The sequence below is a fragment of the Heteronotia binoei genome, chromosome 17 (assembly GCF_032191835.1).
Source record: "Heteronotia binoei isolate CCM8104 ecotype False Entrance Well chromosome 17, APGP_CSIRO_Hbin_v1, whole genome shotgun sequence".
NCBI classification, from domain to species: Eukaryota; Metazoa; Chordata; class Lepidosauria; order Squamata; family Gekkonidae; genus Heteronotia; species Heteronotia binoei.
Window position 1 is genome coordinate 43,608,419 of NC_083239.1, and position 17,656 is coordinate 43,626,074.

At 48.6% G+C, this 17,656-nt stretch overlaps 1 protein-coding gene across 1 annotated transcript in view; it reads right to left on the reverse strand.

Annotated features, from left to right (window-relative positions):
- Window positions 1-17,656, reverse strand: part of LOC132585859 (guanylate-binding protein 1-like) — a 32,408-nt gene that overhangs the window by 11,543 nt on the left and 3,209 nt on the right. The window contains exons 3-10 of the mRNA XM_060257735.1: window positions 16,010-16,119; window positions 14,818-15,014; window positions 13,843-14,085; window positions 12,173-12,453; window positions 11,619-11,831; window positions 9,903-10,005; window positions 6,785-6,978; window positions 5,416-5,582 (exon numbers count right to left, since the gene is read on the reverse strand). Coding sequence (XP_060113718.1) covers window positions 5,416-5,582; window positions 6,785-6,978; window positions 9,903-10,005; window positions 11,619-11,831; window positions 12,173-12,453; window positions 13,843-14,085; window positions 14,818-15,014; window positions 16,010-16,119 — 1,508 coding nt within the window. The remainder of the gene's footprint in view (window positions 1-5,415; window positions 5,583-6,784; window positions 6,979-9,902; window positions 10,006-11,618; window positions 11,832-12,172; window positions 12,454-13,842; window positions 14,086-14,817; window positions 15,015-16,009; window positions 16,120-17,656) is intronic.

The window sequence follows — 17,656 nt, forward strand, 5'->3', positions numbered from 1 at the left end:
CTGCCCTTTCAAGGACAACTCCTGCAAGAGCTATGCCTAATCCAAGGCCATTCCAGCAAATGTAAGTGGAGGAGTGAGGAATCTCCCAGATAAGAGTCCGCACACTTAACCACTACACCAAACTGGCTCTCATTGTAGAGGTGGACACTGTCACTGTGATACCACCCTGGGGGAGGGGGGTGCCAATCAGATGGATGAAGAAGAAATTGGATTTATATCCCACCCTCCACTCTGAATCTCCTAGTATCAGAGGGACTCACAATCTCCTTTACCACAAGACAGGAAGGAAGGAAGGCAAATAGATGAAGAGGGAGGGGAGGTGGAAAGAAAACAACTTTAATTTTAAATAAAATCTCCAAGCCACTTTCTGGGCAGTGGGGGCTTCAAGAGCCACACGATATGTGTGAAGGAGCCACATGTGGCTCCCGAGCCACAGTTTGGCCACCCCTGCTCTATTGCTTCAGACCAACATGGCTGCACACCTGCATCTACTGAAACAGCTGGGGCAGCTTCCAGCCACCCACAGATATTGCTGTGAAGCATAGGGGAAGACGAATAGCTCAGTATCAGACTTGATAAATGTACGCTGCATGCAAACTGCGAAGCTAAGAGGAAAAAAAGCTCGTGTTTCAATTTAAAGATTACATTGATCTTCACCCTTCATGCATTTCACTGATGGGCGACCAGGCTGCTGTGTTCTGAATGTGATCCTGGTTTGTTTTAGTGATGCTGAGACCATTCAGAGAACATTCCTCATCTTCTGGATATCCCTCCCTGCATCTCAACTATTTTTTGGATTCTGATTTCCTTGACTGACTGGAGTCCTCCAATGCCTTCTCAGAGCTTAAGAGCATTTGGACTTGGTGTCATCCATGGCGACACTGGGACTCTCCCAAGTTGTCACAACGCCCACTCATCAGGCGGGGCACATGTTAGACCTGGTCTTCGCGGCGGGAGTTTTAGTGAACGATATTACTGCCAGAGCAGTGCCGTGGTCGGATCAGTATGCCCTTAAGGCTCGCATGGGTGTGCCGCCCCAAACCTGTTTAGGCGGAGAGCGTATTTTAGCTCGCCCGCGGAGCCTGATGGACCCGGAACGGTTCCTGACGGCCCTGCGGGATTCCGGGCCCCCTGGTGATTTCTTGGATGGTCTGGTGGAGTCCTGGAACGATAGACTCTCCAGAGCTATCGAAGAAATCGCACCTAGGCGTCCTCTGCGCCCCCGTTTGAAGTCGACACCCTGGTATAACCAGGGGTTGCGACAACTAAAACGGGAACTCAGACGACTAGGGAGGCAATGGCGGCGTACTCGAGACGAAGTGACTCGAACACCTTATAGAGAGATTATGAAGTCCTATGAGGTGGCAATCAAAACCGCAAAGAGAACATACTTTGCGGCTGAGATTGCGTCCGCAACATCGCGCCCGGCACAACTATTTAATATAATTCGGAGTTTAACAACACTGCCTCAGGGCAGACCAAATTGTAAAGAATTGGAGATTGGCTGTGAGGCCTTTGCGAACTTCTTTGCGGATAAGATCGCGTCGCTCTGCCTCGACCTCCCTGCCATATTGGAGGCAGTTAGCGAAACCGAGGCTCCGGGCCTGTCTTCGGATTATGTTCTGGATGGTTTCAGCCCTCTCAGCCTGGAGGAAGTTGACAGGATCCTCTTATCTGCACGCCCGACAACCTGTAAATTGGACCCGTGCCCCTCCTGGCTTATTAAATCCTGCCAGAGGGAGCTTAGATATCCTGTATGGGATATCATAAATAGATCGCTCATGGAAGGGCAATTTCCAACACAGCTTAAAGACCCGGCCCAATTGGCACATTATCGGCCGGTCTCGAATTTGCCCTTTTTGGGCAAACTCATTGAGAGGGCAGTGGCGATGCAGCTACAGACTTTCCTGATGACGCTTCCGTTCTTGATCCCCTTCAGTCCGGCTTTCGCCCGGGCCATGGGACGGAGACGGTGCTGGTCGCCCTAGTAGATGACCTGCAACGGCATCTGGATTGGGGCGGCTCGGCCCCAATGTTGTTGGACCTATCGGCAGCGTTCGATACGGTCGACCATCGGTTGCTGGCCCGCCGCCTTGCCGACGCGGGGATTCAGGGGTTAGCCTTGCAATGGCTTTCCTCTTTCCTTGAAGGTCGGGGACAGAGGGTCGCTATTGGGGATGAGCTGTCCCGTAGGCACACGCTTGATTGCGGGGTGCCTCAGGGTGCGGTTCTTTCCGTGACGTTATTTAACATCTATATGCGTCCCCTCGCCCAGATTGCCCGAAGGTACAGGCTGGGCTGTCTCCAGTATGCTGATGACACCCAGCTTTATCTACTTATGGATGACCGGCCGGTCTGCGCCCCACAAAATCTGGACCGGGCATTACAAGCTGTGGCTGGGTGGCTCAAGTGGAGCGGGCTGAGGCTAAATCCGGCGAAGACAGAGGTCCTTTGCTTGGGCCGTCGGGGTCCGGGAAGGGAAATACCCCTTCCGGTTTTTGACGGTGCGCTGCTGATTGCGGCGCATAGAGTCAGGAGCCTGGGGGTACTTCTGGAGCCCTCCTTAACAATGGAGGCCCAGATAGCAGCCACTGCCAAGTCCGCATTTTTCCATCTTAGGCGGGCAAGGCAGCTGGCTCCCTTCCTGGAGCGCGACGATCTAGCAACGGTGATCCATGCTACGGTCACCTCGAGGTTGGACTACTGCAATGCCCTCTACATGGGGCTGCCCCTGTGCCGAATCCAGAAACTGCAGCTGGTGCAGAACGCCGCCGCCCGGTTGTTATTGGGGCTCCCAAGGTGGGAGCACATTCAGCCGGGACTTCGGGCTCTGCACTGGCTGCCAATACCTTACCGAGTTCGGTACAAGGTGCTGGTTATTACCTTTAAAGCCCTATATGGCCTAGGACCTGCCTACCTGAGGGACCGTCTCTTCCCACACATTCCCCAGCGAGCACTGAGATCGGGAACTCAAAACCTCCTGGTTGTCCCCGGGCCAAAGGAAGCCCGTTTGAAAGCTACAAGGGACAGGGCCTTCTCTATAATGGCCCCATCCTGGTGGAACCAGCTGCCGGAGGAGGTAAGGGCCCTGCGGGACTTTACCCAATTCCGCAGGGCCTGTAAGACAGCCCTCTTTCGGCTGGCCCACAACTAACTGGCGCTGAACACTGAATACTGAACACCGAATACTGAATCTGAAATTGCACTTGAATTGAGTGTAGCTTTAAGACCGCTGTATGATTTTAATGTTTTAATGTTTATGTATATAATAATTGCCTAGATTTTTAACTATAAATTATAAAATGTTAATTTTAATGCTTAATTTTATATTTTATGTTAGTTTTACATGTTGTAAGCTGCCCTGAGCCACCTAGTGGGAAGGGTGGGATATAAATTTCAGATAACAAACAAAGTAATGGAAGTGATGGAAGTAATGGAAGTTTGGTTAACAAACAAAGTAATGGAAGCTGTAAAAGGTAAGAAGGACTCCTTTAAGCGGTGGAAAACCAGTCCAAGTGAGATTAATAAAAGGGAACACAGGCAGTGGCAAATCAAATGCAAGACTGTGATCAGGCAGGCAAAAAGGGACTATGAGGAGCATATTGCAAAAAACATAAAGACCAACAATAAAAATTTCTTCAAATATATTAGAAGTAGGAAACCAGCCAGGGAAGCAGTGGGGCCCTTGGATGACCATGGGGTAAAAGGATTACTGAAGGAGGATGGGGAAATGGCTGAGAAGCTGAATGCATTTTTTGCCTCCGTCTTCACCGTGGAAGATGAGAAGTGTTTGCCCGCCCCAGAACCACTAATATTGGAAGGGGTGTTGAAAGACCTGAGTCAGATTGAGGTGACAAAAGAGGAGGTCCTACAACTAATAGACAAATTAAAAACTAATAAGTCACCGGGTCCGGATGGCATACATCCGAGAGTTCTGAAAGAACTCAAAGTTGAACTTGTGGATCTTCTAACAAAAATCTGTAATCTTTCATTGAAATCTGCCTCCGTTCCTGAGGACTGGAAGGTAGCAAATGTCACCCCCATCTTTAAAAAGGGTTCCAGAGGAGATCCGGGAAATTACAGGCCAGTCAGTCTGACTTCAATACCGGGAAAGTTGGTAGAAACCATTATCAAGGACAGAATGAGTAGGCACATTGATGAACACGGGTTATTGAGGAAGACTCAGCATGGGTTCTGCAAGGGAAGATCTTGCCTCACTAACCTGTTACATTTCTTTGAGGGGGTGAACAAACATGTGGACAAAGGAGACCCGATAGATGTTGTTTACCTTGACTTCCAGAAAGCTTTTGATAAAGTTCCTCATCAAAGGCTCCTTAGAAAGCTTGAGAGTCATGGAGTAAAAGGACAGGTCCTCTTGTGGATCAAAAACTGGCTGAGTAATAGGAAGCAGAGAGTGAGTATAAATGGGCAGTCTTCGCAGTGGAGGACGGTAAGCAGTGGAGTGCCGCAGGGCTCGGTACTGGGTCCCATCCTCTTTAACTTGTTCATAAATGATTTAGAGTTGGGAGTGAGCAGTGAAGTGGCCAAATTTGCGGATGACACTAAATTGTTCAGGGTGGTGAGAACCAGAGAGGATTGTGAGGAACTCCAAAGGGATCTGTTGAGGCTGGGTGAGTGGGCGTCAACGTGGCAGATGCGGTTCAATGTGGCCAAGTGCAAAGTAATGCACATTGGGGCCAAGAATCCCAGCTACAAATACAAGTTGATGGGGTGTGAACTGGCAGAGACAGACCAAGAGAGAGATCTTGGGGTCATGGTAGATAATTCACTGAAAATGTCAAGACAGTGTGCGTTTGCAATAAAAAAGGCCAACACCATGCTGGGAATTATTAGGAAGGGAATTGAAAACAAATCAGCCAGTATCATAATGCCTCTGTATAAATCGATGGTGCGGTCTCATTTGGAGTACTGTGTGCAGTTCTGGTCGCCGCACCTCCAAAAGGATATTATAGCATTGGAGAAAGTTCAGAAAAGGGCAACTAAAATGATTAAAGGGCTGGAACACCTTCCCTATGAAGAAAGGTTGAAACGCTTAGGGCTCTTTAGCTTGGAGAAACGTCGACTGAGGGGTGACATGATAGAAGTTTACAAGATAATGCATGGGATGGAGAAAGTAGAGAAAGAAGTACTTTTCTCCCTTTCTCACAATACAAGAACTCGTGGGCATTCGATGAAATTGCTGAGCAGACAGGTTAAAACGGATAAAAGGAAGTACTTCTTCACCCAAAGGGTGATTAACATGTGGAATTCACTGCCACAGGAGGTGGTGGCGTCCACAAGCATAGCCACCTTCAAGAAGGGGTTAGATAAAAATATGGAGCAGAGGTCACTCAGTGGCTATTAGCCACAGTGTCTGTGTGTGTGTGTGTATATATAAATAAAAAAAAAATGTACTGAAGACCTTGGCCTATCAGGAATAACGTAGTATGGAGCGTTTTGGCCAGGGCAGACATCACAGTGGAGGAATTGGAAATGTAGTTCCCTTTCTTGAGACGATGGATTTCGTTTTGCATCTCACTGGCCTTTTGGGAAAATCCCTCTTTCAGCAGCTGTTCCCGCTCCTATGAAAGATAAAGAAGGCATAAAGGGAGCGTTCAACTCATATTCGTGCTAGGTCAGGAAACAAGAAAAACAGGAGTTGGTTTTATATTATCTTTATTGCTAACTCTGAGCTTGCATGATGGTTTTCAGTTAATGTTTCAATAAACTTACAAATTTGAAAGAAATTAGTTCAATTTTTTTAAAAATAGTTCTAGTATTTCATCCTAGGGCTGCCAAGTTCCCGCTGCGGGCGGGCGATCCCCCAGACTGGGGGGCCCAAACCCATCAGCAGGGAGCAGGCCACCAGGGGGATCCCTGCTCCCAATGAACCCCATCACCATGTGATGTCCCCCGCGTGATGATGTCACCCAAAAGTGACATAATCATGCCAGGGACGTCACATCTGGGAAGCTCTAGGGATTGTGGTAAAACTCTATGTCCCCTGTGCAAGCACTTGTCGTTTCCGACTCTGGGTGATGTCGCATCGTGATGTTTTCATGGCAGACTTTTTACAGGATGGTTTGCCATTACCTTCCCCAGTCACCTACACTTTCCCCCCAGCAAACTGGGTACTCATTTTACCAACCTCGGAAGGATGGAAGGCTGAGTCAACCTTGAGCCAGCTACCTGAACCCAGCTTCCACCAGAATCGAACTCAGGTTGTGAACTCAGGTTTTGACTGTAGTACTGCAGTTTACCACTCTGCGCCATGGGGTTCCTAAACTCTATGATACCTTGGCATGATGCTCCAGGAATCGCAGTAAAACACTATGGTACCAGAGTTTTATTGAGTCCTAGAATGTCCCTGGCATGATGTCACTTCTGTGTGATGTCATCATTCTGTACACACTCAGTCCCCTGCTGCAATGGTGGAGGGACTTGGCAACCCTATTTCATCCTCGCAACCACTGTATGAATACGCCCATCCCAATTTTGAGTTGCCAATCCTGGGTTAAAAAACTCCTGGAGGTTTTGGGGGTGGAGTCTCACAAGGACAAGGGCTGGGGAGAGGCCAGACCTCCATGAGGGGTATAATGCCATAGAGCTCATCCTTCAAAGCAGCCCTTTTCTCCAGGGGAACTGAGTTATGTTGTCTAGAGATCACTTGTAATTTCTGGAATATTCCGAGGCTGTCCCCTGAAGGCTGGCAACCCTAACTGCCAACCATCACCACGCTGTGCATCAGAGGAGGTCAGAGCAGGCCAGGCTCAGCGCTCATTACCTTGAGCTTATGCTGCACCACCCGTTCCGTCTCCTCTCGCCATGCCTCCTTATCCCTCTCCATCTTCTCCTGCAGCAGCTGGAGCTGCTCCTGAAGGGTCCGCTTCTGATCCTCCACCATTTGCGTCAGCCTGTCTTGGTTTTGCTTCAGGAACTGCTGCTGGAGTTGGGCCTCTTGGGCTCGAGCACGCTCAGCTGTGTTCCAGAGGAGGAGAAAACAGAATAGGCTGGCCATCAGAGGAGTCATGCAAGATGCACAGCACAAGATACACGCTAAAGACTTGTTGCAAGTCCCCAGCCTATTGAGAGACTCCCACCGCTGCCACCAACATTTGAAAACACCAGAGAGAGAAATACCTCATCCTGACCCACCACCAACTGGTTGATTTTAAAGTCAGTTTTTAAAAGCCTGCAAAGCTGCTGACAGGTTCTGGATAAAGGTGTATTCACAGTTCACACAGGATAACAAAGGCAGAAGAGGTTTTACTGTACTTTGGATACCAAACTATAACTGTTATTTTTAACCCCCATACAACTTCATAGCCTAATCATCCTCTGAGCATTTTTCCCTTGGCTCTAGGGACTTCCCCAAACCTCCTTTTTGCTAGTATTTTTAGGGACAGCGCAGTCCAAGCATGTTATCAGGTGGACTTGCCAGGAAGGCGTGTATTATCCAGGGTCCCACACTGGCCCCATTTTCCTTCCCTTAGTCTCCCTCACAGCTGCCATTTTTCCCACTGCTCCAAGAAGGATAATTTCAGATTTTTTAAAAAACTGGTTATTGCTAGATTGCAATGGGATAATAATATTATAATCTGGTACTCTAATCTACGATCTACTGTTTCCTCTGAATTCCTAGATTTTGGGGTTGTTGTTTTTTTAAAGTCTACTACCCATTTCATTGCAGAGATGCAATTCCCTTCTTATATCTCTGGAACGAGAAAAGTGCAAGAGACTTACCTTTTAAAAAAAGGGAAAGCTGGGCATTTAGAGGGAATCAGGACTATAGATTAATATAACATCACAATGCTCTAGCAATCTAGCCCTTTGGGGTTAAAAAGCCCCCCAAAAGGTCTCCAGCGACATGGCGGCTGCCACGGAGGGCAAAGACCAGGAAAGTGCAGGAAAACTGTTGTGTGGACATTCTTTTTCCCTGTATTTGCAATGGAAAATAGAGCTATGTGGTAGATCACCCCATGCAAGCAGCCAATGAGGCCCAAAACGACCTACAACACTCCCCAGAATCCTTTGCAATGCACACAGCTCCTATGATGGATGGGTAAGGACTCCTTGGTGTAAAGCAGCAAACTTTTTACTGCTGCCATATTTACTTCCTCCTGCAAGTATCATGGAATATGGAGCCTAGATACGCAGCGCAAAGATGCCACCAAAAGACAGTACACCGTTAACCACACATTAACCTTCCTTTGCAATTCATTGATCAGTTGCTTCGATGTGACCTGGACGGGTCAGGCAAGCCAAATCTAGGAAGTTAAGGAGGACTGGCCTTGGCTAGTATTTAGATGGGAGACCTCCAAGGAATACCAGGGTCATAACTCAGAGGCAGGCGATGGCAAACCACCTCTGCATGTCCCTTGCCTTCCAGCCCCACTAGGATAACCCTGCTCAGTAACTGATCTTTGGACTGATCTTTGACTCTGACTCCCAGACCCGGCACTGGCCTTTCCAGCGCCCCAGGCCGAAAGCGCGCCCCGCCCCCTTTTATTTTTTTTACTTTTTTGTGCACATGCAGCACGCACACCACCCGATGACGTCACCGGAAGTGACATCATCAGATTGCATGCAGCGCACGCCCCCCCCCTATTTTTGGCTCCCTCCCGCTTTAAAGCAGGAGAGGCCCCCCCTCATGAGGCTTGCAAAGCCTCAGCAAGGGCAGGGAGACAGTGAGCGAGTGCGCTCGCTCCCTGCCCCCCCCCACCTCGCGTTTGCTGCCACGCCACCTCCCTTGACTTTAATGATGCTGGGGGGGGCGTGGCAGCGGTGAGGTTGGAGGCGGGGAGTTTCTGCAAGGTGAAGGGGAGAGGAGCAAGTGCACTCAGAGCTGGTGGCTCTGAGTGCACCCGCTTTCTTCCCGATCTTTGAAGCCTCCGCAAGGTCAGGAATTTAGCAACGCCGGACGCAGGAGGAGAGGGGGCGCCTCCCCTAGGCCTTTGGTGCCCCAGGTGGCTGCCTAGTTGGCCTACTCCCAGCTGCCGGCCCTGCTGACTCCAGAATTTGGCTTGGATTGCCCCTAGATTCTGACATTAAGTGCCAAAAGGGGGGGAGGTCTAGTGCTGAGGGGGTGGGGTAGAAGGTCAGGAAACCAAGACCAGGGACAGACTCATCAAGAACGGCTGATAATGTTAAACTGGGGAGGGGGGTTCCTATAGGTGAGGAAGTAGACGATTCATGGGTCTCAAGTGCCGAAGGGGTGGGGGTGTCTAGCAATGGTGACGTTTCCAAGGTTTTGGTTGCAGCTGCAACCTCTCTGATGGAGGTTTGTCCATAGTCATGGTCAAGGGAGGATACGAAAGCAGAAGCTTCATTTAAAAAAAAAAGAAAAAGAAAGAAACCTCAGAACAACCCACCGAGCCAGCTCATTGCAGGCTGCACTGCCTTCTCCCACCACTCACAGCAAGTCTTTGGTTGGTGAATGTTACTGTGAAGCACCCCCCCACACACACACACACTCACAAGTGATGTTTCCAGGGGTGGAATTCTAGCAGGAGCTCCTTTGCATTAGGCCACACACCCCTGATGTAGCCAATCCTCCAAGAGCTTACAAGGATCTTTTTTGTAAGCTCTTGGAGGATTGGCTACATCGAGTGTGTGGCCTAATATGCAAAGGAGCTCCTGCTAAAATTCCACCCACTGGATGTTCTGTTCCAAGTTTTAAAAGTGCTCTTTTAAAATTGTAGCTGCAGAATAAATACACCGGATGGTGTTAAGACTGGTGAGGATGGCAGGCACAGAAACGCAAAGTCAAGTTGAAAGGCTTGACCGCTGGGATACTCCACAGTAAGTTGTGAGTGCGGAAAGGGCCAATAAATCTTGAAAGTGCCACATGACACCTAGATGTGACCATAATGATAACATGAATCCATCTGCCCGGATCTGACCTTCAATTTCCTTCTCTTTGTCACTGAGGGTCTTATCCATTTGAAGGATCGACTCTGCCACGCTCTTCTTGGATCTCAGGAACTCCTCAAGAGCCATTTCCGCCTGATATCAGATTAAGAGCAAAGCAGATTAATGTTACTTAATGACAGGAAAGCCATTTCAAGCTGGAGTTCCATGTTTATTCACTAAGCCACTTAATGAATTAATGATTCTATGACACTGAGTGTAGTGTAGTCAGGAGATCCTAAGATTGTCCAGCCAGATGTTCAAGCTCTTTTAGCGCCATGCACCACTAGGTGGAGAAGTAGACTTGCTTTTAAGGCAGGAGAGATTAAAGGCCTGTCATTCCTAATTTATGGGAACAGGTTCTGTGGAAAGAAGCTCTCTGTTAAAGGAGCAGTCTTGAATTTGCTGAGGTAATCTGACTAGAGAAAGGAGAAGCAAAGCTTCCCTCAGGGTTTTTTAAATTGTTCAGTCGCACAGTCAAGTCGATTCTTTGTGACCGCATGGACAGAGTCACGCCAGGCCCTCCTGTCTTCCACCATCCTCTGAAGTCTGCTCAAATTCATGTTGGTTACATCAGTAACGCTGTCCAGCCATCTCATCTTTTGCCGTCCCCTTCTTCTTTTGCCTTCCGTCTTTCCCAGCATCAGGGTGTTCTCCAGTGAGCGCTCCCTTCTCATTGGGTAGCCAAAATATTTGAGCTTCAGCATCTGACCTTCCAGGGAACAGTCTGGGTTGATTTCCCTTAGGACTGACTGATCTGATCTTCTTGCAGTCCAAGGGACTCTCAAGATTCTTCTCCAGCACCACATCTCAAAAACATCTATTCTTCTGCGCTCGGCCTTCCGTATGGTCCAGTTCTCACAGTCGTACATTACCTCAGGGTTTACTTACTTTTTATTTGAGGCTCAGCTACAAAGTAGTTACTCTCATTAGGGAAAACTTGGAGGGGGGTGGAGTTGCAGGCCAGTTTAACTTTCTATATTGAAGTCACTCAGCTACATATAACAATTACCTTATCGAACCCTTTATTTTCTGTGAAATAACTCTATGCTGTTCATTTTCATATCTGTCTCGTTTACCATTTTCGCACACAGCTTACCTCGCAGTCACAATCCTGTTCCCTCTGCAGCATCCGGTCGAATTTCCCACCATCTGCGCCGGAGTTACAGGAAGTGCCGCAGCTTCTGCGTAGCAAACGTAAACTGGGTTTTAGCGGTTTATGTTTGCTACGCAAAAGCCGCAGCACTTCCTGTAACTCCGGCGCAGATGGTGGGAAATCCGACCAGACGCTGCGGAGGGAACAGGATTGTGACTGCAAGGTAAGCTGTGTGCAAAAACGGTAGTTGTCTAGTCAAATGTCTAGGGAAAAGTGGTCTCTATTTACCTCACACAGAAGTACAGCATCGGTCTTGAAGGTTCCCCAGTAACAGATCTTTAGGAAGCACACACGCTACCAATCCTTTAATCAAAGCTTCTGTCCCTCTTTTTATCTAATTGTGAGCAGTCTGGGTTTAAAGAATCTGTAAGTGTGGCCAAAGTGGGGAACTGGCCATTCTTCAGTCTAGAAGGCGGTTTCCTCAGAGCCTCTCCCCTCCCCCCCTTAGCCGCCACACAGCTGAAAGGTCAACACATAAAGTCATTTCATACTTCCTTTGATTGATACCCCATCTGCTCAGGAGTAGATCTTAAGAAACTTAGTCCTGCCCTACCTGAATCCCTTTCCCAGACACCAAGCGGTATTTCTCCACTATTTCATGCTGCTTTTCCAAGAAACGCTGATAGCCGCCAGGCACAGAATAGATCCCTTTGGTGATCCCATCGTCCAGCTCCTGGGAAAGATCCATAAGCACAGCAAGGCAGTGGTCGGAAGACACCTGTTCATTCCTCCTGCAGAACTCCTCCTTCCTCTCTTGCAAGTTACGCTACCGAAACAAGAAGATCCAGAAATAAGTGCGCTGGTAATGGTGAAAAAACATTCCTTCCCTGGGGCACTATGCAATGGGATAGTCACACCCCAACAGCTCAGTTGTTCTCTATATTAGTTTGCTGCAGGCCTTGAATTCAGCAGGAGCTCCTGAACCTTTCTGATGGTTCCCCCTCCTCCTTCCTATCTTGTCCACAGAATAGGTGCAGCGGCATAACAACCCCTGAATGAGCTCCACCACCTATTTTTCTACAAAACGACCCTTAGTTTGCTGTCATGGCATCCTGGGAAAGGGCTATGAGATGAGAGCAGGTGGAGAAGTCACAAGAGGGAACATACCACAAGATCAGCTTGAAATTTTTCAAGGTGGTCCCCAAAAGCATGGGCCATGAACACCCCAGTGGCCTCCCTCTCGTACTCAGCATGCACCCCCAGCAGCTCTTCCACTGTCTCTGTGGGCAGCTTCAGCCGCTCCTTCATCAGCTCTTCATAACGGGAAAGGGCCTCACGCACAGCAGCTGCATTCTCAATCTCTGCCAGGGCCTGCACAGCATTCTCCAAACAAGGCACCTGCCCACTGTTGATACTTTCCACGTAGTTCTTTGCCAGGTTTGCAAGCACTGCAAAGGGAGGGGTGAGTAAAACCAGAGAACCATAAAATTAGTGAATTGTAGAAACAACTTATTGGTTAACCCCTTACACCAAGTTCTTTAAAGATACCAGTTTGGTGCAGTGGTTAAGCGTGCGGACTCTTATCTGGGAGGACTGGGTTTGATTCCCCACTCCTCCGTTTACAACTGCTGGAATGGCCTTGGGTTTGTCATAGTTATCACAGGAGTTGTCCTTGAAAGGGCAGCTGCTGTGAGAGCCCTCTCAGCCCTACCCACCTCACAGGGTGTCTGCTGTGGGGGAGGAAGGTAAAGGAGATTGTGAGCCCCTCTGAGATTCGGAATCAATCAATCAATCAATCAACATTTTATTTATATCCCGCCCTCCCCGCCGAAGCAGGCTCAGGGCGGCTAACAACATCAAATACAATAAATTATACAATAAGTATTTAAAAAGAGTAACTAGTTTTAAAACAGTCTAATTTAAAATTTTCTAAAATTAACATTCTGGTGCTATTTCAGCATGGTGGTGAAAATCACTTAGGCAAGTCCCTCTGTCATTTAATCGGTAAAGGCCATCCCAAAAAGGATGGTCTCGTAGGCCCTCCGGAACTGTTCAAGGTTCCGCAGGGCCTGCACTTCTTCTGGGAGCTGGTTCCATAGGTGTGGAGCTATGATAGAGAGTACTCTGCAGTTTTGCCTCCTTCGGCCCGGGGATGGTCAGTCGGTTCTTCCCTGCTGACCTCAGTGCTCTTTGGGGTTCATACGGGGAAAGACGGTCCCTCAGGTAGGCAGATCCTCGGCCATATAGGGCTTTAAAGGTAATAACCAGCACTTTGTAACGAATCCGGTATGTAACTGGCAACCAGTGCAGACCGCGCAGCCCCGGCTGTATGTGCTCCCACTTCAGGAGCCCCAATAGCAGCCTAGCCGCCGCATTCTGCACCAACTGCAGCTTCCGGGTTAGGAATGGAGGGTGGGATATAAATCCAATATCATCATCTTCTTTCACTGATTGCTAATAGCAACAAGACACGTATCTGCCCATTTGTGACCTAAGAACACAATTTCAAGTGTGCTATACACAGGCCTTGAATCCAGCAGGGGTTCACAGGAGCGCAGCTCTAAAACCTTTCTGAGGGTCCCCCTCCTCCTTCCCACCTTGCCCATTGAATAGTAGGTGCAGCTGCATAACACTCCCTGAATGAGCTCCACCATCTACTTTTCTACAAAACGACCCCTGGCTATACGTGGGTGTGTCACACTAAAGTGCGTTGCAGCGTTCTCTGAACACATGAAGGGCTCAGAGAGATCTCCCAGAATGGCCAACAACATTCTTATTGAGTCCAACGAAAATGACTTACTAGCCCCAAGTTATGACTTCTCGAGAATGCTACTCACTTGTTCCGCTGACAACTCGGCCTCCCGGGAGCATCTTGGATTGGGAAGTGTTCCATATATGTTCGCTGAAATCATTCATTGGTTCCAAGAAGTCCGGCTCCAAGTCTTCCTCTTCCAGTTCCTCCAGCTGAGCCAATTTCCTCTTGTTAGCCGGACGGTCAAATGTGAAACATTTCCGGGATGGAAAGAATCTACGGATGCATAATCTGGGCATGTTGCATTTCTGGATTTGCTCAGTGTTTCCTAGTGGAAAAGATGAGGGAGAGGAGAAACGCAGATCCTTAGCGACAGCAGAAGAGGACTTGTGAACATATGGAACATCCAGGGGTGGAATTCTAGCAGAAGCTCCTTTGCATATTCAGCCACACATCCCTGATGTAGCCAATCCTCCAAGAGCTTACAAGGCTTTTTTTGTAAGCTCTTGGAGGATTGGCTACATCAGAGGGGCGTGGCCTAATATGCAAAGGAGCTCCTGCTAGAATTCCATCCCTGGGAACATCTATTTGCCAGGAGGCCAAAGGGTGGAACTGAGTGGTCAAAAGACAGAACCAATCACTCAGCAGAAACTGAGATGAGCACCTTTTCTTTTTACACCAATCAGTGGCTAGTGGTTGCAGACAGCTTACTTGGGTTCTATTCCAATATTCCTAGTCTTGTTCTCTGCCCTTCAAGAGGCAGAACAATCAGGGGTCATTTTTGTAGAAAAATAGGTGGTGGAGCTCATCCAGGGATTGTTATGCAGCTGCACCTACTATTCAATGGACAAGGTGGGAAGAAGGAGGGGGAACCCAAAAAAAAGGTTCAGGACCTGTGCTCCTGTGAGCTTCTACTGAATCCTGAGAACAATACTCAAACAGAGAGGAGCTGAGATCGCAAGCCAAGTTCAGACAAAGGTTTCATGGATTCGAGGGAAGGCAGCTCCAGGAAGCAAATGAAGCAGCTCAGCATGAAATGGAGGCTCTGTGACCCTCTCACCTTGCTGCAGTTTCAGGGCACTCTCCAGGTACTCATCCCCGGTGATACGTTGTCCGTCTATCTCCAGCTGCAGGGTGAAGTCTCTCACAGCCCAGATGAAGGCGGGGAAGAAGCGGACAAATTCAGCAGAGTTCTCCTCCTCTTGGCAGCGCCCGGAAGACTTTGTGTGAATCTTTTTGGTCAACTCAGTGACATAGCTGGACCTCGCTAAGGGGAAAGTTTTGAATGTTGTTCCTGGGCCCTCACAAACCACCCACAGTACTGATATTTTTTTTGGCTCTCTAGCTGTGTGATGGACGGTGGATTTTAAAAAACCTCTGAACATGCGCAGACAGCAATGCCCTCCTGGCAACCAGCAGGGGACGGAGGAGACTTACCAGGAGAAAGGCTCAGGCCACGTCATTGGCATTGCAGAGGAAATGATGCCATTGTGCCAGCGACTTCCAGGGGATACTCTGGTATTTCGGGGAAACTCTATGGCAAAATGGGCTTCTACCATAGAGTTTTTGCCCAAATGCCAGAACACCAACTGGATGTCACTGGAGTGATGACATCACTTCTCGTGTGATGCAGGCAATGTGACCTGGGCCGCCTTCTTTCTACTGGTAATACATAGACCAGGGGTCCTCAAACTTTTTAAATAGGGGGCCAGTTCACTGTCCCTCAGACTGTTGGAGGGCCGGACTGCCGTTACTGTACAAGGCCACGGGCCGTCAGTTCTCCGTCTTCTGCATCTCTCTCCCTTCCCCACACCTCACACCCTGGCCTGGGAACTCACCTCACCTCGGTATCACCTCACACTCTGTCTCCGCCGCCTCAGCCCAGTGCCGGAAGTGTGCGTTGCTAACGCGAGTTTAGGTCGAACGTCACTTCCGGTCTGATTTTGCCATAACCCGGCGGGCCGCATAAACGTCCTCAGCGGGCCGCATCTGGCCCGCGGGCCGTAGTTTGAGGACCCCTGACATAGACCCTTCCTTTGGCAAGTTCTCTGTCCTTGCCTCCGACAGCTGTCTGCCCTCAGTCTTTCCTTCCCCCCTGCAGTTCATCAGCCTCAGGGGTTTGTATGGAAACCTTCTCCCTCCTACCGCCTCCCATCAAGTGCTGCCCTACCCAGCCACCTAGAACTGCCCAGCGGTTCCTCCATCTCCAACATCAGAGCCCACTTCCAGTTTGTGATGCCACCAAAGGATACTGCAGCTTCTCCAGGGCCACTTCGTCGATGGTGCCCATGCTGTTATAGACCAGGGTGCTGCTGAGCAGAATGGCCAATGCAAAGATCCAGGAATCGTTCTGCGTATTGCCCTGAAACAGACATTGTAATATCAGAGGTACAGTTTGCTGGTACACCAGAGGGGGCGATAGAGTGCTCACCTTGTGTATAAGGTTATGTTTAAAGACTATGGATGTTTTTACATTCAATTTGATGCAGAGTTTTAGAGTCTTCAAATTGCCTGCCACTGTTCCGCTTTAATTATTTTCCTTTTACGTTTGTGGACTTGCTCTGCTCATTCTGCGTAGCCAAACTCCTACATTTCCTGCTGAAAGTGGTTCAATTTGGGAGAGGGGGTCTCTGATCAGAAGTTAAATGTATACGATTGCTTGGAAATCGTGTCAACACTGCAAAAACAATACAAATTTAAATTACAAGATGAGGCAAGCAATGATATGTAAAAATTTCAAGTGCTGTCAGTTCTCATGCAAATTACTGCACCTTGTGGCTTTTGGAGGAGTCTTTTAAAACACATGAAAACTTCTGCAATACAAGTTTGAAACGCCTGTAAATGACCGGATCAAAACTGGTTTTGAGAAAAACGTTGCAACAGCAGCACCAGAACTCATCTCACCGAAACACATGTAGATGCTTCAGGCAGCAATGATGCAAAACAGTTGTGAGAACGTTAGGTAATGTAAAAGGTGAGTTTCCAATGCGGTGAAAGAGAGTCACAAACTGTCAGTGCAAAAACACCCATTGTTGTCATGCTACTAAGGTCTGGTGGTGTGAGAGACCAGATACAGAACAGACACAAACATTTCATGCTCTCTGTTGTGTATGTGATCGGATATATTGAGTTAATGGCGTTCCTGCCTGGCTCATTGGAGCCTGTAGGACTGAGCTTGGGGACTCAGGAACAATGCTCCAATCACAAACCCCCTGCTGGTTTGAAAGATCCAATGGCGTGCTTGCGCAGGAACCCTGTGGTGTATATAGTCGTCCCCGTTGGCCCAGTTCCCAAGTTCAAATTCATGTCGCCGTATACCCTGCCGTATGGAATAAAGAGCTATCTTCCCTACAACCTTGGCTCATCTTTGCAAAGAACCCACTATGTTATACTCTCACATCCCCAGGTAGCTTGAAAGGCCAAAACATCTTTTGGAAGGACAAAAAGACAGGCACCAGGATTCTCCCTCTCTTGGGGTTGGGAGGAGGGCATTTCCAGCTGGAAAAGCAGCAAGGGGGGATTAAGTCACTGAAAGATAAATGACTCCCTCCATACCCTCCTCCCCTAGCATCTGATTTCTGTAGTTAAATTATTCATTCGAGAATCCCATCTCCGATCCCAAAAGCCACACATAGTTTAGTCCCCAGCTTTAAAACATAAATAATTTTCTAGTCTGTGAGGCAATGAAGCAGTTTGTTATTGTTCAGTCGCACAGTCAAGGCCGACTCTTTGCAACCCCCATGGACAAAGTCTCACTAAATGACAGGATTTCTAGTGCTCTGAGACTGGAGTTTCAGCGGCCCTTCACCTTATATCTTTGTTTGTTTTTCCTCCTTTCCCCTTTGCCCTCCTTTTCTGGGAAGTTAGTTCACCCTGTGCATTCTAGAAGCTGAGCCTCT